Source organism: Callorhinus ursinus, unplaced genomic scaffold (genome assembly GCF_003265705.2).
Source record: "Callorhinus ursinus isolate GAN/ISIS: 27379988/994484 unplaced genomic scaffold, GSC_fseal_2.0 scaffold16, whole genome shotgun sequence".
NCBI lineage: Eukaryota > Metazoa > Chordata > Mammalia > Carnivora > Otariidae > Callorhinus > Callorhinus ursinus.
In genome coordinates, this window is record NW_027397078.1 from 15,875,552 (window position 1) to 15,898,092 (window position 22,541).

A 22,541-nucleotide genomic window follows, 5' to 3' on the forward strand; every position below is an offset into this window, starting at 1 on the left:
ACCATATAGGCAGGTAATTGTTAATTGATTAAATGAGTCTGAAACTTGTGTTGGTGACTACTTGTTACTGTGATTACAAAACAAGCATTTCCCTCCATCTGTCCTCCTCCATTTTACTCAAGGCTTATTCATCTTTGCACCCTCAGGGCTTAGACAGAATGTTACATATAGTTCTTTTCAAAGACTGTGAAGTAAATGATTGGAAATAGAATGAGGTCATTTTGGACCTATCTTAGAATTTCTATCATCCATCTTTTTGTTTTCGTTACAAAGCCTAGTTTATTTCTCTAACACCTCCTATCTGGATCGGGTCCTAGCTTCCTACTTCCCTCCAGTTGTTTTTCTCTTTCATCCCATTCTGTACTTAACAGTTTTACTTTACAAAAAATTCAGTGCCGTCACACTCTTGCTCAAAAGTAGTCACTGTCTAAACTACTGAACCAAGGTCAAAATTTCTGGTTTGTTCCTGATGATCTCTCAGTGTTTCACGGAGACGGTACCCATTGTATCTTGTTAGTCACTACTCTCCTGTCTGTGGCTAAGACACATAAAGGCACTATTCCTGGGATGTTTCTAATATCTTAGTGCTGCACTTTTGTTCATGCTTTTCTACTGCCTAGAATACCTTTCCTCATTCCCCCATTTCTAGCTAAGAAATCCTATACCTACTTATTAGGTTTCCTATTTATAAAGACTTTTCTGGCCCCCTGGTAATATATAATTTTTTCCTTTCTCTGAATCTACTTAAGCACTGATTGTGCCAGTTAGAGGAACACATTTTAAATTCTGTTCAGCAATGCAATTATTTTGTACTTTTCCTATTATCTATTTATTTTATTATTCCAAATTGTGAAGAATCCATGAATTCTCTATCTTGTTAATCTCGTGGATACTTTGCTAAAATATTGTAAATAAAATAGCTCTTTAGCACGTATATGTTGAAGTGAATTAACATATTTTAGAATATCTAAGTTCTTTTCTTTAAGAAAAGAAATATTGGATTCCACCTGCTGGTACAGCTGAATCCACACAACCTCAGAGATGGGAAGCAAATAGATTGGGGTAAAAATGTCAATAATTTGGTCAAATAGTGTATATTTTTGTGATGATTGATAATTACGAATATTTGCTGCCATCCAAAAGATGTTTTATGTAGATAAAATGTACTATAATTTTTGATATTTGCTTGGGGTAATAGAAATAATTCTTAATTTATTTTTACCTTTATTTTTATCATGACATATATTTGAGGCTAAACATATCCATGCACGTGTTTATGTATAATATAGCAGTAAATGGTCATGGATCAACCTTTTTTTAATTCAGTGCCTTTCTCACAGCATAGTTTTACTTAATACTAAAAATAAACAGAATTCTAAATTATGCTCATTACATGTACAACTGACTACTTCCTAGTGAGAAAGAAGAAAACATTTTAGAGGTTCAAAATGTGGTGAAGAAGTGTAGTATCCACATACAAAGAACACTTGAGAAACAGTTATCAAATGAAAGGGATATTTTAGTCTTCACAATTTCAAAGCTAAGTTAGTAAGATTTTTTTTTTTTTTTAGAAAGGCGGTACTCATGTACAAAGTATTCTTTAGTTCTTCCTAAGAAAATACTTGTGAAAACTTAACCTTCACCGTTTGTTGGGTAATAATTATAATAAAGGAGCAGAGAATACGTATTGTATCACTTTGTACCTCTCAGCCTTATGCACTGAAGTGTCCAGTTAAGTATCTTTTGGGGGGAAAAAGCCAAACAATGAAGTGGCAGATGATAGAGCAGTCTGCTTCCTGTGTCATATTTTTCAACCCTGTTACTCAGAGTGTGGTCTTCAAGTCAGCAGTGTCAGCATCACCGGCCAGCTTGTCAGAAATGCAGAACTTCAGGTTCTACGCCTGACCTACTGAATTTGAGTCTGAGTTGAAAAAGGTCCCCAGGTGATTCATATGCACATTAAAAATTGAGAAGTACTCTATTATACTATGGATAGAAGCAGACCAAAGAATATTAACTTTTTCCTCCTCTGTAGCTCTTTTTAAAAATATTTAAAAAAAAAATACAGGGCGCCTGGTGGCTCAGTAGTTTAAGCGTCTGTCTGCCTTTGGCTCAGGTCATGATCCCAGGGCCTTGGAATCAAGCCCCTTGTCGGGCTCCCTGCTCCATGAGGAGTCTGCTTCTCCCTCTCCCTCTGTTCCGCACCCCCTGCCCCTGCTCATTCTCTCTCTCTCTAATAAATAAATAAAATATTTCAAATATATATTAAAAAATAGTTGTTCTAGGGGCATCTGGATGGCTCAGTTGGCTAAGCATATGACTCTTGGTTTCTGCTTAAGTCATGATCTTATGGGTCAAGAGATGGAGCCCTGCTCTGTGCTCAGAGGGAGGTCTGATTGAGATTCTCTCCTACCCCTCCCCCCACTCGCGCACGCGCTCGCTCTCTCTCTCTCTCTCTCTCAAATAAATAAATCTTTTTAAAAATAGTTGTTCTAATCAATTACATTCCTGCTATTTGTAAAGGCATTGACTAAGTTACCTATTCAACCTCCTTTTATGTTAGTGGGCTTGAGATTCGACTCTAGGCTTTTTTACTCATGATCAGAACACCTGACCAGAATACACATATTTAACATAAAAAAAATCTTTTAATGCTAGCTAAGCTAAGATAAATTTATAGCAAGAAAAATGCCTGGCACATTGCTGCATAGTTGTCTTGGCCTCCTGCCAGGATTTATGTTTTAACACTTCTGGGATTAATGATACACTTCACATAAAGGATTATTTTTATATCTTGGTTCCCTGGAATGAACGCAGTGGGTAAATTGTAATGCCAAGTAGCAAAATAACCTTTGGAAGGAGCTGCCACTTACTATGTGTGTTGTTACACATTATTATTGACTTTAAATGCTGGGTTTCTTTCATTCCCTGGATGTGGCAAAGGACATAATGTCAGATCAACTTTATGTGAAGGACTTTTAAATTTATCTCTAGAGTCTGAGAAGGAAGGTAACATCTGACTTTAACAGATGTACCAAAAATGTAAACAAATGTTTTTTAATATACTTGAGTATTACAAATCATATACATATGGTATATTGTTGTTTTATTGTCATTGTGGAAATACATGGTTCATTTCAACACAGAGACATATTTTGCTCTTTACATACTTAATCACCAGCAAAAATTTGATTAGCTGATGCAAGCTTCCCTTACTGGAAGCCAAGGCATTAAGCTCTTTTGTGTAATTGTTTAATTACCAGTGCACTATTTTAATTTACACGTTAATATAGCTTTCCATGGAAAGGAAGATATAATCTTTTATTTGTGTTTCTTATCTAATGAAAACCACTCTCTTAGATGGGCCAGTTTGGCAATTTGACTTAGGAAAAAGTATTATGGAATGAAGTTTTTATGTGAACAAGGAAGAAAGAAATTAACTTTAGTGCTCCTCTCATTGGTCTGCCAAATTGGAAAGCCATTTTTGGCCTGATTATCATGTTCTAATTAGTCTCTGGAGGGCATTCATGGGCAATCGAGTGCTCATTAATGTGTCTTCTTCCTGTAACATTTATTCATTCATTCGCCTTTCAGAGACTCAAATATAGAAACCAAAATTTGACGTGGGGTGTTAATGTGCTTACAGATGTTGCCACCACTTATCCAGATAAGAAGTCCATCTTAATGTATATCACATCACTCTTCCAAGTTTTGCCTCAACAAGTGAGCATTGAAGCCATCCAGGAAGTGGAAATGTTGCCAAGGCCATCAAAAGTTACAAGAGAAGAACATTTTCAATTACATCATCAAATGCATTATTCTCAACAGGTAAAGTATCAAAAGAGTACCTAATATCAATGATATTTTCTGTCGTATATGCATTTTTAGTCATCATACATATACATATATATCTCTGATAAATACATGATAAATATGTCTATGTAGCATGACGTGTGTATACACAAATATATGTCTACATAGCATAATGTGTGTGTGTGTGTGTGTGCATATATCTATATCTATATCTATATCTATATCTATATATCTACCTATAGAAAGAGAAACTCTATAAGCCTTCTGAATTTTAACTGATATAATGGACCATAATATTGTTTTCAAAGCACATTATTAAAATACTCTGCTGTTGATATGCACTATGTTATAAAATATGGAAAGCAATATATTGCATTTCCATTGTGTAAAATGAATTAAAATAAAAGATAGACTCATATATGTATAAAACTTTCTGTCAACGAGAGTAAAGAGCAAAGAGGGCAAGAGCAAAGGCAAGTACTCTGTTTAATAATACTTTCTTATCTTTAGTGACAACCTACTGAGGTATTAACAAATTTTGATTATTCAAGATAACGTTTTTGATAAACGTAGTTTATGATACTTTAAATAAAAGTTAAAGGGAGAATACATAAGATAAAGATTTTTACAATTGTCCAGGATTTAGTGGGATTCTTTTATTACATGGCTTGTTCTTGCTCCCAGGAGTGGCTGTTCGGGGTGTTTTCTTTTACTTTCTTTGACAAAAACAATGATGAAAAAGCCTAAAACAAACAAACAAACAAAAAAAAACCTTTTAGCATAATTCCTTCTCAAGGTGTGGACGGCTAATCTTAGGCCTAATTTTCTCACTCTCCTAAAGCACTAGTTCTGTATTTAGCTTATGAAAGCTCCAGTCCTTTCAAGGAACTTGAACTGATGAATTCTGGTTTTGTTTACTTTGGGTTCAGAGAAAATTGCTTTTGGATGCCTGTTTTTGCCAGATTGAAGAGCACCATCCCACATGAGTGCTGGAGCTGTGTCAGTATGGAATCCTTATAGTTAAGTCCCTCCCTCATCCCTTCCCTGAGTACCCGCCCTCCACCATGACATAGAGCACCAGAATTGTGCAAGTGCGCCAGTTTGCACTGGCACTATGTGCATTTCAAATGAAATTTTTCATCTCACTGTTTCCATTTAACGTTTGTTTTTCTAGTGTGTGGGAAAGCAGTCCTTCCAGGGTTACTTATGATGTCTCCTCCTCCCCCTCTGTCCCCTTCCCCGTAACCCTACTCTGCAGATCACAGTCAGTCTAGCACAGGGCTATGAACGAACTCCTTCCTCTCCCAAGCCTCGGTTCAAGAGCTATGCCTACACACAGGCTGCTTATGTCGCCACCTCTGACCCCACACGGAGCCCACTTCCTTCACAGGTCTGTCAACATTTACTCTCTATTCTACGAACCAAAGAACTTCCTCCTCGAGGATAACCTGACATGGCTTTCGTTTGAATTTTGCAGTGCCTTTTTTCTCCTTCATCAGGAGCAGTTTCATTATTCCCAGTTGTATTAGATGTTCTCACATGATGCTGTTTCGTTATTGTGATTTCCCTAGGTTTTAATATGGGTTGATTCTTCATGAATGGGGATTCTTAGAACAGTGGTGTGTGCTTTCATTATATAATTTACCTGTAAGTGTCTCTTTTATAAAGGCTACCAACAGTTATACAAAAACATCATTAAAGGTTTATATATGTAATTTTTTTAAAAGGATGGGAAAATGGATGAAATTCACTGGTCACACTACTTGGCGAAATTTTTCTAGATACCTGATACCTAAAGGAAACATACACTCTATATAGATGTTCTTATTATATTTTCATTCTATAAAAATATATTTATACTCTATTTAAGAAAAATATAACTACAGGGCCACCTGGGTGGCTCAGTCGGTTAAGGGTCTGACTCTTGATGTCAGCTCAGGTAATGATCTCAGAGTTGTAAGACTGAGCCCCACGTCTGGCTCTGCACTGGGCATGGAGCCTGCTTAAGATTCTCTCTCGCCCTCTCCCTCTGCCCCTCCCCCCCAAAAATGAAAGGAAAATATAACTGTAAGCTTTTTCATATGATACATTTTAATAATTTGGCTAATTTAAACATGTATATAACATGCTCTGGATTATTTTTACAAGAAAGTCTGTCACTCCCACACCAGTCAGATTCCATGCACCATTTCGTACTTTCTGCATAAAGAGTCTTCTCAGTGGAATTTTCCATTATTGCGGTATTGTAGGAAACCTAAAAATACAAGAAATTACAGCCTGGTTTATATTAGAGCATGGAAATGAAATGTGCTTGACTTGTGAGATTTGCTAGAATTTCTTTTTAGAAGAAAACTATTTTGTTTAGTGGAGCAATTTGAAAAGTTCTTAAGGAAGTGACTTTTGTCAGAACTACATTATGAATGGGAATTTAGAAATTATAGACCTGATCCTATATGGTGAAAAAAATATACATGTTTAGAGGCTCACTGATTTTTTAAAATAGTGTTTGTATTTAATTAGTGATTATTTTGCACAGTTAATTTTTGCATAAGGCTGAAAATTCTTAGCATGCACCGATTATCCCAGGGAAGCATATTTCAGGGCATAGTTATGCCCTCTATCCTTGGCTAGTTTTCTGGCAAAGCTGAACAAAGGAGACTGGGTGAGAACATTTGTGTGACTCAGCCTCATCTTCAGTTAAATTCCCATCCATGTTTTAACAAAGGTTAGTTGTATAATCTTGAACAAGAAACTTAATCAGTTTTCTCATTATCAGTAAATAGAAATAGTTGGGCCACTCATTACTGAGTGTTTCTCTATGCCAGGTGTGCACATTATATGAACTAAGGAAGTCCTTATAACAACTTCGGAGAGGTGGGAGATGCTATTTTTATCCACATTTGAAGCTTCCTCTTTCTGTCCTTCTCTTTCTCTTCTTCCTCCTCCCTTGCACCCTGCTGACTCCCTGACTCCCTGACTCCCTGGACTCTTTTCCATCACCATCCTCCCGTTGAAACCTCCGAGTCTTAAAGAATAGGGGTGCATCCTAAAGTAAAGGAGCATGAGCCAAGACAAGGAGATGAGTTCTTTTTCCCCCTCATTATCACTTTATTGAGCTGCCTTTTCCAGAAGTTTTTCTCTAATGCCTCTTCTGGTGGCACATTTTTACCTCATTACCAACCCCATTAAGGCATTGCTCCGTTATGACTCCTTAATGAAGTAATTATAAGTGGACTTAATTTTGCTAGACTCTATTTGTTCATTCTACCTTTGTATAAATACTACAGAATATATAATGTGTCATACAATAAAAATATTCAACAAATTCACTTACCTGTTTTATTTAGCATAAGCCACATTGAAATAAACCTAATCGTGTCCTTTAGAAAAGAAGAAGTGTGAATTACAATTGATAAGGAATGATATATTCTACCTGTTTCTAAAGGAAGCACATCAGAAGATGATGTTACATGTAGTTAGTTTGATAAGTTTATGTCTTAACCATATACTAAGAAAAATTTTTTCTGACGCGTTTCTGAGGGGCTGAGCCTATATTGCCCCCTACAGGTTGTATCTGATCCACTTCAAATGATCTCAAGACAGGCCAGACGGGACTCCATTAGAGAGTTTCATTCAAGTGGTTTACTTGGTGATCTGCAAAGGGGGTGAAGTTTTCCATAATAGGAAAGCAAACTACGTGCGTGACTGTCCGCTATGGAAAGCAGAAATTCTGTGAATTACCTTAAAAGTTCCCAATATATTGGGGTGCCTGGGTGGCTCAGTTGGTTAAGCAACCGCCTTCGGTTTGGGTCGTGATCCCGGTGTCCTGGGTGATTGCCTTCGGCTCAGGTCATGATCCCAGGGTCCTGGGATCGAGCCCCACATCGGGCTTCCCTTGCTCTGTGGGGAGACTGCTTCTCCCTCTCCCTCTGCCTGCCACTCTCCCTGTTTGTGCTCTCTCTCTCTGTCAAATAAATAAATAAATAAAATATATTTTTTAAAAAAGTTCCCAGTATATTAGAATCATCAGTTATCCCCATCTGTCCTAAACTTGAAAAATCCGATTTATACTCTTTGCAGTTTGAAAATCTATTGGGGTGAAGCAGTCGACCTACCTCAGGATCCCTGCTTATAAATGAGTTTTTCTCATAATTTGCCAAGAAGAAATACTATCTGGTGTGAACCTCTAGCTTTCCCTCATTGTATATCACTTTATTGCCATCCATCCTTGGATGGAGGACATTTTTTTTATGATTTTACTTAATTCCTATTTTTATGACTTTGATCATGCCTCTCATTCTACTCCTAATTTTATATCAAAAATACCCAGTATCTTTTTCACTTTGGGTTTCTCTTTCTTTCCTAGAGCCTAACCCTGCTTAAAACTCCTCTAGTGTATGTCATCTCTTCTGAAACACATCAATCCACTTTATCTTCTTAATATACTGTTATGTGACTCTTTCTTTCATTTATCACCTTCTGTAGAATAGTCTATGCTTTATTTATTCATTTATTTAGTCCACAAATAATTAGACTTCATCACCAAATCAAATGTCATCTTTTCAGCTTTCAGGCTTTCCATCGTAATTGAAATAACTTTTCTCCTAGCTTCTAGACTCATCAGCTTCTTCTCCATCTCTGTTCTGTATCTCTTTCGCTATCTGGCTTTCTTCTCTTCTAACTCCCTTTGCATAAGAGCTTCATGAAAGATCCCTTGAGCCATGTATTATAGTCTCCCTGTTATCAATAGGATTTAGCTTCCTGGCTTCAAGCTGTATTCGGATGACCGTTGTGATCTGTGTTTTTACCCACTTTCAATATCTTTTAAGTTACAGCCACATTTCCAACTCATTTTCAACTCTTTGGCATGTATCTATACCTAGATGTCCACTGATTTCTTAAACCTGGTATTGTCCTGAGGGGAACTTTGTTTCATTGCTCACAAAGCCATTTCTTGTCCCTTTTTGTTATGTAAGTGAGAATATTACTCAGCAGTCATTGATACTTAAATATGTGACATTGCACTCTTTGGTCCCTTTATTGATCTGGCATTCATTAATGAGACGTGCAAAGTCAATTCCTTCTTTACAAAATTACTCCATTAAGCTATGTCCCTGATGTTATGGCCTCTGATTTAGGCCCTCAATACCTGTCTTCTGGATTACAGATACACCTTTGCAATCAATATCACTATCTCTATCTTAGTCCCCTCTAAATCAGATTAAATTTCCATATTAACAACTTTAACAATATCATTCACAAAACTTTCTTCACTTCCTTTTGCCTTTATAACAGGTCCACTCTCTTAAATTTCATCAAGAAGCTCCATGATCTATTATCTACTTATATTTTCATGTTTATTTCACAGTAGTCTATTTCATGTTTTCTTTACTCCAACCAAATTAAATCACTTGCTGTCTTCCATAAGTGCCAAACAGTTTCCTATCTTAGCTTTTTTTGATTCTCTCAGCCTAGAGTGACTTTGGTCTCCTTTCACATTGGGTAGTTTAATCAAAATTTCAAAGCCTAACCAATAAGTGGCAGAGCCTGGATTCATGTTCGGATTTATCTAACCCCAAGTTAATGTTCTTTATACTAACACTGAATTCTCTCTCTCTCTCTCTCTCTATACACACACACGGGATTACTCACCCATGAAGTAGTATTCATTTATGTAATCATTTATTTATTTATTTGAGAGAGAGAGAGAGAGAGAGAGAGAGCAGGAACAGAGGGGAGGAGCAGAGGGAGAGGGAGAAGCAGACTCCTCGCTCAGCAGGGAGCCCAATGTGGGGTTCAATCCCAGGACCTCAAGATCATGACCTGAGGCAAAGGCAGACGCTTAACTGACTGAGCCACCCAGGTGCCCCTGTAATCATTTAATATTTAATTTTTAATCACCTACTATGTGCCAGGTATTACTATATGATATTGCAGTCAATATCATATAATAATTGGTTCCCCCAATTGGTGCATCAGTAAACAAACTTACAAAATAATTTGTGCCCTAATGGAGAGCATAGGCTTATGGGAGAGTCAAAATATGACTAAGATAAACATTATGAATAAGTGAAAGAATATTTCAGATAATATGCTAGTAATGTGTATAAAGTAAAGCAAAATTCAGTAGTAATTACGATAGTTAGTGGTAAAAAGAAAAAAACAAAAGAGGAAAGTAGAATATGCAGTATGTGACATTTGGGGTAGTCAGAAAAAGTAAATTTTGAGTAAAGACTGAAAAGAGGTGTGGGTCTCTGGGAGAAGACCAACCTCTGAGGAGGAAGCACAGATGGTACAAAAACCCTGAGCTGTGGGGATACTTGGGCTACTCGAGGAAAGGTAGGAGGGAGGGCACCGTGCTGGGAGATGGAGCCTGAGCTGTAACAGTAGACCAGATCACATAAGACCTGGTGAGTAATGGTGAGGACTTTGGTTTTTATTACCAATGAGATGGAAGGCTATTGGAAGAGTGACATAAACGCGTATTATTTCAACATGGCTGCTATGTGGAAAATAGACTAAAGGGAGCAAGGGCAGAACCAAGGAAACGAGTTAGATTGCTATTGCAATAATCCACTCAGCATATGAGAGAGAGTTGGATCTGGATTCTTTTTCTTTTTCCCTCCGTTAAAAAAATTTTTAACATAAACTTTACTACCTACACTGTTTTTAAGTGTACAGTTCTGTGGTTTTAAGTACATTCATAAAATGGTACATCCATCACCACCACCATCTCTCTCCAGAACTCTTTTCCTCTGGCAAAATGGAAACTCATTTTCCATTAAGCAATAACTCCCCATGACTTTTTCTCTCTAACCCCTGGTGACACTACCATTCTCTTGTTTCTATGAGTTTGGCATTACTTTGTTTTTATTTTTGTTTCTTAGATTTTATCTATAATGAAATTATGCAATATTTGTCTTTCTGTATCTGACTTATTTCACTTAACATAATGTCCTTCGGGTTCATCCATTGTTGCCACAGGTGGCAGAACTTTTTAAAAAATAATTAGTTATTTATTTTAGAGAGAGAGAGTGTGAGAAATTGGGGGGAGGGGCAGAGGGAGAGGGAGAGAGAGAATCTCAAGCAGACTCCTTCTGAGCGTGGAGCTCGATCTCCCGACCCTGAGATCATCACCTGAGCCAAAATCAAGAGTTGGACCTTTAATGGACTGAGCCACCTAGGCACCCCACAGATGACAGAATTTTATTCCTTTTTAAGGCTGGATAATATTCCACTGTGTATAGATACACCTTTTTCCATTCATCTGTTGATGGACGTTTAGATGGTTTCCATATCTTGGCTCTTGTGAGTACTGGTGCAATGAACATAGGAGTGCAGATATGTCTTTGAGATACTGTTTTCATTTTCTTCAGATATATATCCAGAAGTGGGATTGCTGGGTCATATGGTAGTTCTATTTTTTTAAAAAATTTTTGAGGAAACTCCACACTTTTTTTTTTTTTTATGATGGTTCTATCAATGAGCATGATACATTGTAGTTGAATTCTGGATAATGTTTTGGACAACCTACAGGATTTGCTATGCAACGTAGAACACATTTTGCTGTATTCTTAGACAACATTTGTGTTATTAAAAAAACTAAAGGGGATAGATAAAATTTCTAAGAGGCATTAAGCATTAATCATAAGTAAACTAGTAGTTTATGAAACCCATGTGTTAAATTTAACTGATGAGTTGAGTACCCGGGTGATGAATGAAATTGTTGAATCACTACATTGTGTACCTGAAACTAATATAGCACTTTATTTTAAGTAACTAGAATCAAAATAAAAACATAAAAAGCCAAAAATAATAAATTTTAAAAAATCAGCTTTGATAAGGAAGACATAGGTAACAATGTGTATTAATTATAGATAGTAACTTAACCTATTACACATGGTAAAAATAGAGAATAAATAATGGAATACACAAGTGTACCTAGTGAATAGAAAGAAATGAAGAGGCCAAATCATAAGGTATGATCAATCATGTCACCTACATCATTCCTAAATTGGGTACCTACTGATAATACTTGGTATGGTCTCATTATGGTCTCCCAAGTATACTACATAAAAAATGCAAATAATTCCCATAGCTCTTTTGCAGACTAAGTAATGACCTACAGCTATGGGCCAGGTATGCTTGTCCCTGTATCTCTCTAGTAAAGCAAGTATATGTGGTGGCCTTAGGCACCTTCCGTCTATTGTACCCCTCCCTCAGATGTCACCTCTGGTTCTGTCCACTGCACCACCATCCAGAAAGATGGACAGAGCAAAATATATGAACATTGCACAAGCTGAGATTTAAATAGTGTGGTCCTTCTCACTGTTTGGCCTTATCCTAATTGCATTACCTGCCCCCCATTTCTTTCTTCTTATTTCTTGCTATATGCTTTAAAATTATTTAATAAATGATGGGATTTGAACATAACAGCTTGGTCAGTGAGCCTTTCTGTTTCATGATCTCTGGGATGGCCTACCTGGGAGCAGAATTGGAGACCACCATTGCATCAAGATCATGCTGCACATGACATAGTAGATATGAGTTATGAAAGAATTCAAAGAACCAAGAATTAGTGCAAGGTTTTGGCTTAAGCAGTTGGAAGAAAGGAGTTGCCACCAACCGAGATAGGATCATCTATAGGAGGAACAGTTTGGGGAGTGAGGTTAGGAGCTCACTTTTGAACATGTTAATCATTACTTATTTTTTAATTTTTAAAATTTGAGGTATAACTGACATACAGCATTGTATTAGTTTTACATGTACAACACAATGACTTGATTCAATATTTATATATATTGCAGAATGATTATAATAAGTCTAGTTAACATCTGTCACCATACATAATTACAGAATTTTTCCTGTGATGAGAACTTTTAAGATTTATTCTCTTAACAACTTTCAAATATGCAATACAGTATTATTAACTATAGTCCCCATGCTGTACATTATATCCCTATTACTTATTTATTCTCCAACTGGACATTTGTACCTTTTGACCCCCTTCACCCATTTTGCCCACGCCCACCCCTTGTCTTTGGCAACCACCAATGTGTTCTCTGTCAATTTGTGTGTGTGTGTGTGTGTGTGTGTGTGTGTGTGTGTGTGTGTGTGTGTTTTAAGATTCCATATATAAGTGAGATCATACAGTATTTGTCTTTGTTTGACTTACTTCACTTAGCATAATACCCTCTAGGTCCATCCATATAGTTGCAAATGGCAAGATCTCATTCTTTTTTATAGCTGAATAATATTCCATTGTATTTATATATACTACATTTTTTTTTATCCATTCATCCATCTATGGACATTTGAGTTGTTTCCATATCTTGGCTGTTACAAATAAAGCTACAGTGATGAGGTACATATATCTTTGTGAATTAGGGTTTTTATTTTCTTCCGGTAAATACCCAGAAGTGAGATTACTTGATCATATAGTTTTATTTTTAATATTTTGAGCAACCTCCATTCTGTTTTCCATAGTGGCTGCATTAACTGACATTCCCACCAACAATGCATGAGGGTTCCCTTTTCCCCACATCCTCACCAGCACTTGTTATCTCTTGTCTTTTAGTTAATAGCCATTCTTACAGGTGTGAGGTGATAGCTCATTGCTTTGATATACATTTCCCTGATGATTAGTGATGTTGAGCATCTTTCCATGTGTCTGTTGGCCATCTGTATGGCTTCTTTGACAGGATATCTATTCAGATCTTCTGCCCATTTTTAAACCTAATTGTTTATTATTTGTTTTTGTTTTTGTTTTTGTTTTTTGCCATTGAGTTGCAGGAGTTCTTTATATATCTTGGATATTAATCTCCTATTGGATATATGATGTGCAAATATTTTCTCCCATATGGTAGGTCTCCTTTACTGTGCAGAATCTTTTCAGTTTGATGTAGTCCCAATTATTTATTTTTGCTTTTATTGACTTTGCTTTTAGAGTCAGAATCAAAAAATCATCACAAAGACTAATGTCAAGGAGCTTACTGACTCTGTTTTCTTCTAGGAATTCTATGGCTTCAGGTCTTATTTTCAAGTCTTTAATCCATTTTGAGTTAACTTTTGTGTATGGCGCAAGATGGTGGTCCAGTTTCGTTCTTTTGCATGTGGCTGTTCAGTTTTCTCAACACCATTTATTGAAAAGACTGTCTTTTCCCCAGTGTATATTCTTAACTACTTTGTCTTAAATTAATTGTCCATGTATACATGGGTTTATTTCTGGGGCCTCTATTCTGTCGATTGATTTATGTGTCTGTTTTATGTCAGTACCGTACTGTTTTGATTACTATAGCTTTGTAATAGAGTGTGAAATCAGGGAGTATCATGCCTATAGTTTTATTCTTCTTTCTTAAGATTGCTTTGGCTATTGAGGTTTTTTTGTGATTCTGTACAAATTTTAGAAGTGTTCTAGTCTGTGAAAAATGCCATTGGAACTGAGATACAGATTACACTGAATCTGTAGATTGTGTTGGGTAGTATGGACATTTTAACAATATTAATTAATCCAGCCCATGAACATGGAATGTATTTGCATTTATTTGTGTCCTCTTTAGTTTCTTTCATCGATGTCTTATAGTTTTTAGTATACAGGTCTTTCATCTCCTTGGTTAAATTTATTCCTTGTTAGTTTATTCTTTTTGATGTGATTGTAAATGGGATTCTTTTCGTGATTTTTCTTTCTAATAGTTATTAGTGTATAGAAACACAATGGATTTCTGTATGATTTTATATCCTGCAACTTTACGGAATTTATTAGTTCTAACAGTTTTTTGATTTTTTTTGGTGGAGTCTTTAGAATTTTCTGTATATAGTATCATGTCATCTGCAAATAGTGACAGTTTTATTTTTTCTTTTCTATTTTAATTTATTTTATTTCTTTTACTCATCTAATTCCTCTGGCTAGGACTTCCAGTACTACAGAGAATAAAAGTGGGGAGAGTGGGCATCCTTGTCTTGTTCCTGACAAGTCAGCTTTTCACCACCGAGTGTGATGTTAGCTCTGGGCTTGTCATAGATGGCCTTTATTATGTTGAGGTGTGTTCCCTCGGTGCCCACTTTGTTGAGAGTTATTATCGTGAATGGGATGTTGAATTTTGTCGCATGTTTTTTTCTACATTTTTTGAGATGATCATGGGATTTTTTTTTAAAGATTTTATTATTTGTGAGAGAGAGAATGAGAGAGAGAGAGAGAGAGAGAGAAAGCATGAGAGGGGGGAGGATCAGAGGGAGAAGCAGACTCCCTGCTGAGCAGGGAGCCCGATGTGGGACTCGATCCCAGGACTCCAGAATCACGAGCTGAGCTGAAGGCAGTTGCCCTAACCAACTGAGCCACCCAGGCGCCCCGATCATGGGATTTTTATTTTTCCTTTTGTTGATGTGGTGTATTACACTGAATATGTTAATCTTGAGATGCTCATCAGACTTGAATATACATACATAAATCTGGGTTTCCCAGATCAGAGTTCAGGATAATTTGGAAGTCATTAACAACATGGATAGTACTTAAATCCATTCACCTGGACGAGATCACCTAGGAAAAAAGGTACAGAGAAGTAAGAGATCCCAGTATTTAAAGATGAGAAGGAACCAGCAAAAGGGATAACAAGGATGGACAGAAAGAGGAGAGGAGAAAGGAGAAGGGTGTGCTATTCCAGAAGCCGGGAGAAGAAAGTGTTTCAGGGGGAGGACATTATTTAACAGCCTTAAGTACTGCTGATTAGTCCAAATAACACTGGAAATTAACCAGTGAATTGTCAGTGAGATAGGGTCCCTGGGAAGTCCTGATAACATAGCAGTTATCACAGTGGAATTACTAATAACACCTCCATTCACTCTGAATACTCCTATTTGGGCCAGTAAGTTACATGCTTATTCTAGCTAATATTGACACGGATGAGAACAAGTCCAGTGGAGTGTGTGGTTTTTGGACGATTTTGCTGATTGGAGTGGATTCAAGAGAATGAAAGTGAGGGGCTACCTGCACTGAGGCCCTTAAAAAACCTACACTGAATAGTTTATGTCTACATGGACAAAAGCATATTTCTCTTGGTGTAACCCATCCTGCTAACTGATAATGAGTCTGTATAGTGGTTTCCTCTTACTGATGTAACAAATACCCACAAATTTAGAGGCTTACAACAACACGAATTTACTGTCTTACAGTGTAGAATTTCAAAATGGGCCTCGCTGGGCTAAAATCCAGGTGTTAGTATGACTGCCTTCCTTCTGGAGGTTGTAGGGGAGATTCCGTTTCCTTCTTTTTTCCAACTTTTAGAGGCTGCCCACATTCCTTGATTCATGATCCTCTTTCATCTTCAAAGATAACAAGGGCAAGGTAAGTCTTTGTCATATCACATCACTCTGACCTACTTTTCTGTCTTCCTCTGCCTTTAAGAACTCATAATTACATTGGGCTCACCTGGATGATCTGGGAAAGTCTACTTATTTTAAGGTCACCTGCTTAGCCAACTTAATTCCATCTGCAACCTTAATTCTTCGATGCCATATAGTGTAACATATTCACAGGTTCCAGGGGTTAGGACATGGACATCTTTGGTGGAGGGTGTTTTCTGCCCTCTGCTGTCTAACACCCTGGGATGCAAATCAGAGGAAGGCATCCATTACCTGCAAGCTAACCACAAAACTGGCATCACCAGGCTTTTCCCAGGTGCCCCAAGGGTCGAGTTGTTCCCTTTCTCTCTTGTTGGCTGTGCATGAGCTTCTTCCTTCCTCCAGAAGTATTGTGAAAGCGCCCTTAGGCCAAAACAGCATAGAAGAAAAAACAAACAAACAAACAAACAAACAAAACCAATGAAAGACATACCTATATTTCTGCCTCTAAAAGCCTTATTGATCTTTGTTCCTTGCTCAGCTTAGGGCCCAGATGTCCACATTCATTTAACAAATATCTTGACCTACAAACAGTGTCTTCTTCTCTCTAATAGCTCACAGAGTAAAGGAATGAGGACTTGGAAAGTTACGCATACTTGGCTTATGCTCTTAGAAATTTTTTGAGAACAAAAGGGAATCCTACTCTTAGCATTCTTGCAAAAGAGGCACAAACAGAAAAGAGGGCACCTCTCATCTTTTACTAACATTTGCAGTTTTTAAAAGCCTTTTGATTATCTCATTTGACCGGTACAATGAACCTGTCGAATGATTTTATTAGACTCATGTTTTAAAGTACAAGACATTTAAATGGAATAAAGGATTTGGTTAAGCACTGAGTAACTGGCACAGCTGGGACTCAAGCCAGGTGTCATGACTTCTAGTACAGGTTTGATGTTTGACTATTTCCGAGTCCCAGCCACATCAACCAGAGGGGCTGTTCCACTCTCATCATCATCATTCTCCTTAGTCTTTTAATATGTGTAAATACTGAAAAGCATTTGGAAAGAAAAATACATCTTTTTTCCCTCACTGTCTGATGAGCAATGGCTGTCAATTTCCTGGGGGTATTCCTACCAGCAATAGGACAAATAGATAATTATTTAGGCATTTATGAAATAAACAATTGAACATTTCAGATAGAGATACCAAGCATAAAGTATATAGAAACACTGTAGAGAAGCATCCTCCATATTAAAAAATCTGTGAACATTACAAATGTAATAATTTTATCAAGGACTAAAATTAGCCTTTGTAATAACAAAGGGGAAAACCAGGAAAATCATATTTGGACCATATCTTCAAAATAGTTAAAGTTGGAGTCTGGAAAAACGGAGTTATCGTTAAATATTTTAGATGATAAACTTAAAGTATAGGGTTAGGGGGAGACACAGTGGATCACACTGTATATAGCTAGAAATGACATTTAGATAATCACAAACTAGAAGGAAAAGGAAGCACCCATCATACAAAGTGCTCATGCCCTCAATGTTTGCGTCTATTTAGACATAATCCGTGCTTCTCAGAGCTTCAGCTCTACCCCAGTTCTACAATTTAATCTACCTACTGACCGGTAATTTCCACACATGGATGTCTTACCACAACCTCAACTTTAATATTTTGAAGATGACCTCATCATTGCCCATGAGGCTCGGAGTCTCTTCTGACATCTATTCCTACCCAGGCTTGAACCCATCTAGCCATGTGTGATTCCTTTTTGAACTCCTTCAAACCTAATTGTCTCTTCATTTCTTCCCATTTCCACTGCGGACTATTTCTAGCGTCTCTTCCTTCCTGTCTGTTAGCCTGGATTTCAAGACTTTCGCAGATCTGGTGAACCTTGCCAGTCTCCTCTATGACTTCTCCTTTGTATGCTCCCCCTTACTTCTAGATCTTTAGAACATGCCTTGAAATTATGCTCTTCCATCAGTTTGCTTCCTCCTTCTTCTCCTTGCCTCTTGCTCTTTCCCTCCTTCATGCATACATGCCCGTTTGCACGCTCTGACATCTCTACTAGCCTTACGCCAAATGGCATGTTTTAGGAGCTGAGTGATTGAAGAAATAATGTCTTCAAAACTTCCACATGTCAAATATTGTTTAACTTATTCTTACTATAGGATATGCAGAAATGTGATTGAAAAATCAACAGGATAAAAGTCAGTTAAAATGAAATGGCACCATGAAATTGCCCCTGTGTTTGTGCCACCCTGTATGTGCACATGCTCATAAAATTGTAAGTATTTGCAGTTTTCCTTACTCTGAGGGAGACTGAGCATCTTTCCATGTGCATAAGAACCAGTAGGATTTCTATTTCTAGAAAATTTTAATGTTTCCCAATTTTTGTCAGTTGGAATAGTGTCTTTCTGATCAGATTTCAGGAATCACTTTATATATTAAATACATTAGCCATTTTTCATGACATGAAATGCAAATAATTTTTACTGTTTGTTACTTGTCTTTTGAATTTTTTGTGGTTTTTCTTCATTCAAAATATTACTATTTCATGTTGGGAATTCTTTAATCTTGTATTTTACAACTTTTCTGTTGGCAGTAGAGAGGTCATATTTATAAAGGACTCTGCTCTCGAAAGGTTGCTTTAAACAGATTCTCTCATGGATTCTTCTGGTTCTGTTTTTTAAACTTTGATTCTACTAAAACTGGCACAAGTTGCAAAGTTGAAAACAATTTTAATCTTTTCCCCAGAAGCTGCCCAGCTGTTGAAACCATCTATTGATTAACACATGTTTATCATAACCTAAATGGATGCCTCTTTTAAGAATGAGGAATATTTCCTTGAAGCTCCCTAGCGTATTTTCCTTTACCTTTTTTTCCGACAGGAGTATGCCACATCCTTGTGTCGAAACCAGTAAGGGGAGACAGAATACACTACCATGATTGGCTTAGAGCTGTCAGAACTCAGCCATCTTTGAATCACATAGCCAAATGGAACATGGTCATTCCTGAATCTAATCAGATTCTGTTAGGAAGCAGGGAAGGAAATGGATATTGTATAGGTAGCCAGCTGTTTATGTTAAAATATCTTAGGGCTTGATGGAATTTGTGTCCCAGGCCAGAAATTGCACTCTTACCTGAAAGTAGCTGAGATAAACAGCGACCTGCATTTGATACTCCAAAAGCAGGGAAACATTCGTTTGTGAAACCTCAAAATGAGACCACATTTCCCCAAAGAAGCATCCAGTTTTTAAGAAGGAAAGTACTAGTTGAGCAAAGAGAAGGGAACCCACAGTCTGGCACCAGAGAGACCAAAGTTCCCATTCCAGCTCTGCCAGTTTCCAGCTATGTGGCCTTGAAAAACGTCCTTGCCCTTGCTGGGCCTTATCTCCTCATGTGTTGTTATGGTAACTCTATCTAACTCATATTGCTGTTAGGAGGATTAAGTAAGATGAATTCTATAAAGACCCTTCCATGGTCCAGGCACATTGTGGCTTCTCAAAAACTGGCACCAATATCATGCTTACTACTTTAAGTACATCGGGAGTTAAATGAAATTTTGTGGTCCAACCTGAGGACCTTATTATATTTTACTCAGGTCGATGTGGCGTTATAGCCTGGGTTCTAAACTGATTTATCAACAAACTTTTGAATTGAAACCTGTGTAGTTTGGCGACTCCAAGAGTTAACATACTGGATAAAGGGTTCAAAGGAAAACGATGTACTTTATGATTCTAAAGCTGCGGAGAAATAATCTTGGAACCATGCGAAGTAGAATATAGCAATGCTTCCTTCTAAAGCAGATAAAAAGGCACTCGTAGGTGGTTTTAGTCCCAGTGTTTCTATGTACAGGGGAGGTAGGAGAACAGCAGATTCTTCGCTCTGTCCATGCCATTGGCTCCTCCCAATACAACTTGTCCCTTAGTTGGAACACAGATTGTGTGGAAGAATTGACAGACAGAGGGTACAAAGCCAGCCAGTGGGGAGCACTCCTTAGATTAAAAGCACTATTGATCTTCTTCGTGGAAGCCTTTATACTTTCTGATGTCACTGAACAAGTGACCTAGAAACAGAATTGTCAGGTTTGAGCTTACCTCTAAAGATCGATGCACTGATGATTTCCAAGTAGAACTTGGAACCTGGGAGGGGTGGGGGACTTTAGAAAGAACATAGGTAATAATATTACTTGGAGCAAATACACTCGTACCCTTCATTTTTTTTAATCTATAAAATGGAAAAGGGGGGAAAAAGACCCACATGGCTAAATAACACTACCTGGAATGTTTCTGAATTTGTCAATACCTGGTATAAAAAATTCTAATATTTAGAGTCAGATTTTTCAGTCAGATATCCTAGTATTAATGGTGTAGATTCTTTATTTTTAAATTTTTTATTGTTATGTTAATCACCACACATTACATCATTAGTTCTTGATGTAGTGTTCCATGATTCATTGTTTGTGCATAACACCCAGTGCTCCATTCAATACATGCCCTCTTCAATACCCATCACCGGGCTAACCCATCCCCCCACCCCCCCCCTCTAGAACCCTCAGTTTGTTTCTCAGAGTCCATAGTCTCTCATGGTTTGTCTCTCTTCCAATCTCCCCCCCTTAATTTTTCCCTTCCTACTATCTTCTTCTCTATTTTTAACATATGACGTATTGTTTGTTTCAGAAGTACAGGTCTGTGATTCAACAGTCTTACACAATGCACAGCACTCACCATAGCACATACCCTCCCCATTGTCTATCACCCAGCCACCCCATCCCTCCCACCCCCCATCACTCCAGCAACCCTCAGTTTCTTTCCCGAGATTAAGAATTCCTCATATCAGTGAGATCATATGATACATGTCTTTCTCTGATTGACTTATTTTGCTCAGCATAATACCCTCCAGTTCCATCCATGTCATTGCAAATGGCAAGATCTCATTCCTTTTGATGGCTGCATAATATTCCATTATATATATATACCACATCTTCTTTATCCAATCATCTGTCGATGGATATCTTATCTCTTTCCATAGTTTGGCTATTGTGGACATTGCTGCTATAAACACTGGGGTGCAGGTACCCCTTCGGATCACTACAATTGCATCTTTGGGGTAAATACCCAGTAGTTCAATTGCTGGGTCATAGGGCAGCTCTATTTTCAACTGTTTGAGGAACCTCCATACTGTTTTCCAGAGCAGTTGCACCAGCTTGCATTCCCACCAACAGTGTAGGAGGGTTCCCCTTTCTCCACATCCCAGCCAAGATCTGTCATTTCCTGACTTGTTAATTTTAGCCATTCTGACTGGTGTGAGGTGGTATCTCACGGAGGTTTTGATTTGGATTTCCCTCGGGCTGAGCGATGTTGAGCACTTTTTCATGTGTCTGTTGGCCATTTGGATGTCTTCTTTGGAAAAATGTCTGTTCATGTCTTCTGCCCATTTCTTGATGGGATTATTTGTTCTTTGGGTGTTGAGTTTGAGAAGTTCTTTACAGATTTTGGATACTAGCCCTTTATCTGATATGTCATTTGCAAATATTTTCTCCCATTCTGTCAGTTGTCTTTTGGTTTTGTGGACTGTTCCTTTGGCTGTGCAAAAGCTCTTTATCTTGATGAAGTCCCAGTAGTTCATGTTTGCCCTTGTTTCCCTTGCCTTTGGCGATGTTTCTAGGAAGAAGTTGCTGCAGCTGAGGTCGAAGAGGTTGCTGCCTGTGTTCTCCTTTAGGATTTTGATAGACTCCTGTCTCACGTTTAGGTCTTTCAACCATTTTGACTCTATTTTTGTGTGTGGTATAAGGAAATGGTCCAGTTTTTGTGCATGTGGCTGTCCAATTTTCCCAACACCATTTGTTGAAGAGACTGTCTTTTTTCCATGGGACATTCTTTCCTGCTTTGTCGAAGATTAGTTGACCATAGAGTTGAGGGTCCACTTCTGGGCTCTCGATTCTGTTCCATTGATCTATGTGTCTGTTTTTGTGCCAGTACCATACTGTCTTGATGATGACAGCTTTGTAATAGAGCTGGAAGTCCGGAATTGTGATGCCGCCAGCTTTGCTTTTCTTTCTCAACATTCCTCTGGCTATTCGGGGTCTTTTCTGGTTCCATACAAATTTTAGGATTATTTGTTCCATTTCTTTGAAAAAAGTGAATGATATTTTGATAAGGATTGCATTAAATGTATAGATTGCTCTGGGTAGCATTGACATCTTCACAATATTTGTTCTTCCAATCCATGAGCATGGAATGTGTTTCCATTTCTTTGTGTCTTCCTCAATTTCTTTCATGAGTATTTTATAGTTTTCTGAGTACAGATTCTTTGCCTCTTTGGTTAGATTTATTCCTAGGTATCTTATGGTTTTGGGTGCAATTCTAAATGGGATCAAATCCTTA

General features: G+C 37.5%; 1 protein-coding gene across 2 annotated transcripts in view; it reads left to right on the plus strand.

The window, feature by feature from the left end:
• The window catches only part of DMD (dystrophin), a 2,222,747-nt gene that overhangs the window by 621,221 nt on the left and 1,578,985 nt on the right, over positions 1–22,541 (plus strand). For both annotated transcript variants that reach the window (XM_073901937.1, XM_025857655.2), the window contains exons 8-9: positions 3,647–3,828; positions 5,072–5,203. In XM_073901937.1, the coding sequence (XP_073758038.1) occupies positions 3,647–3,828; positions 5,072–5,203 (314 nt within the window). The remainder of the gene's footprint in view (positions 1–3,646; positions 3,829–5,071; positions 5,204–22,541) is intronic.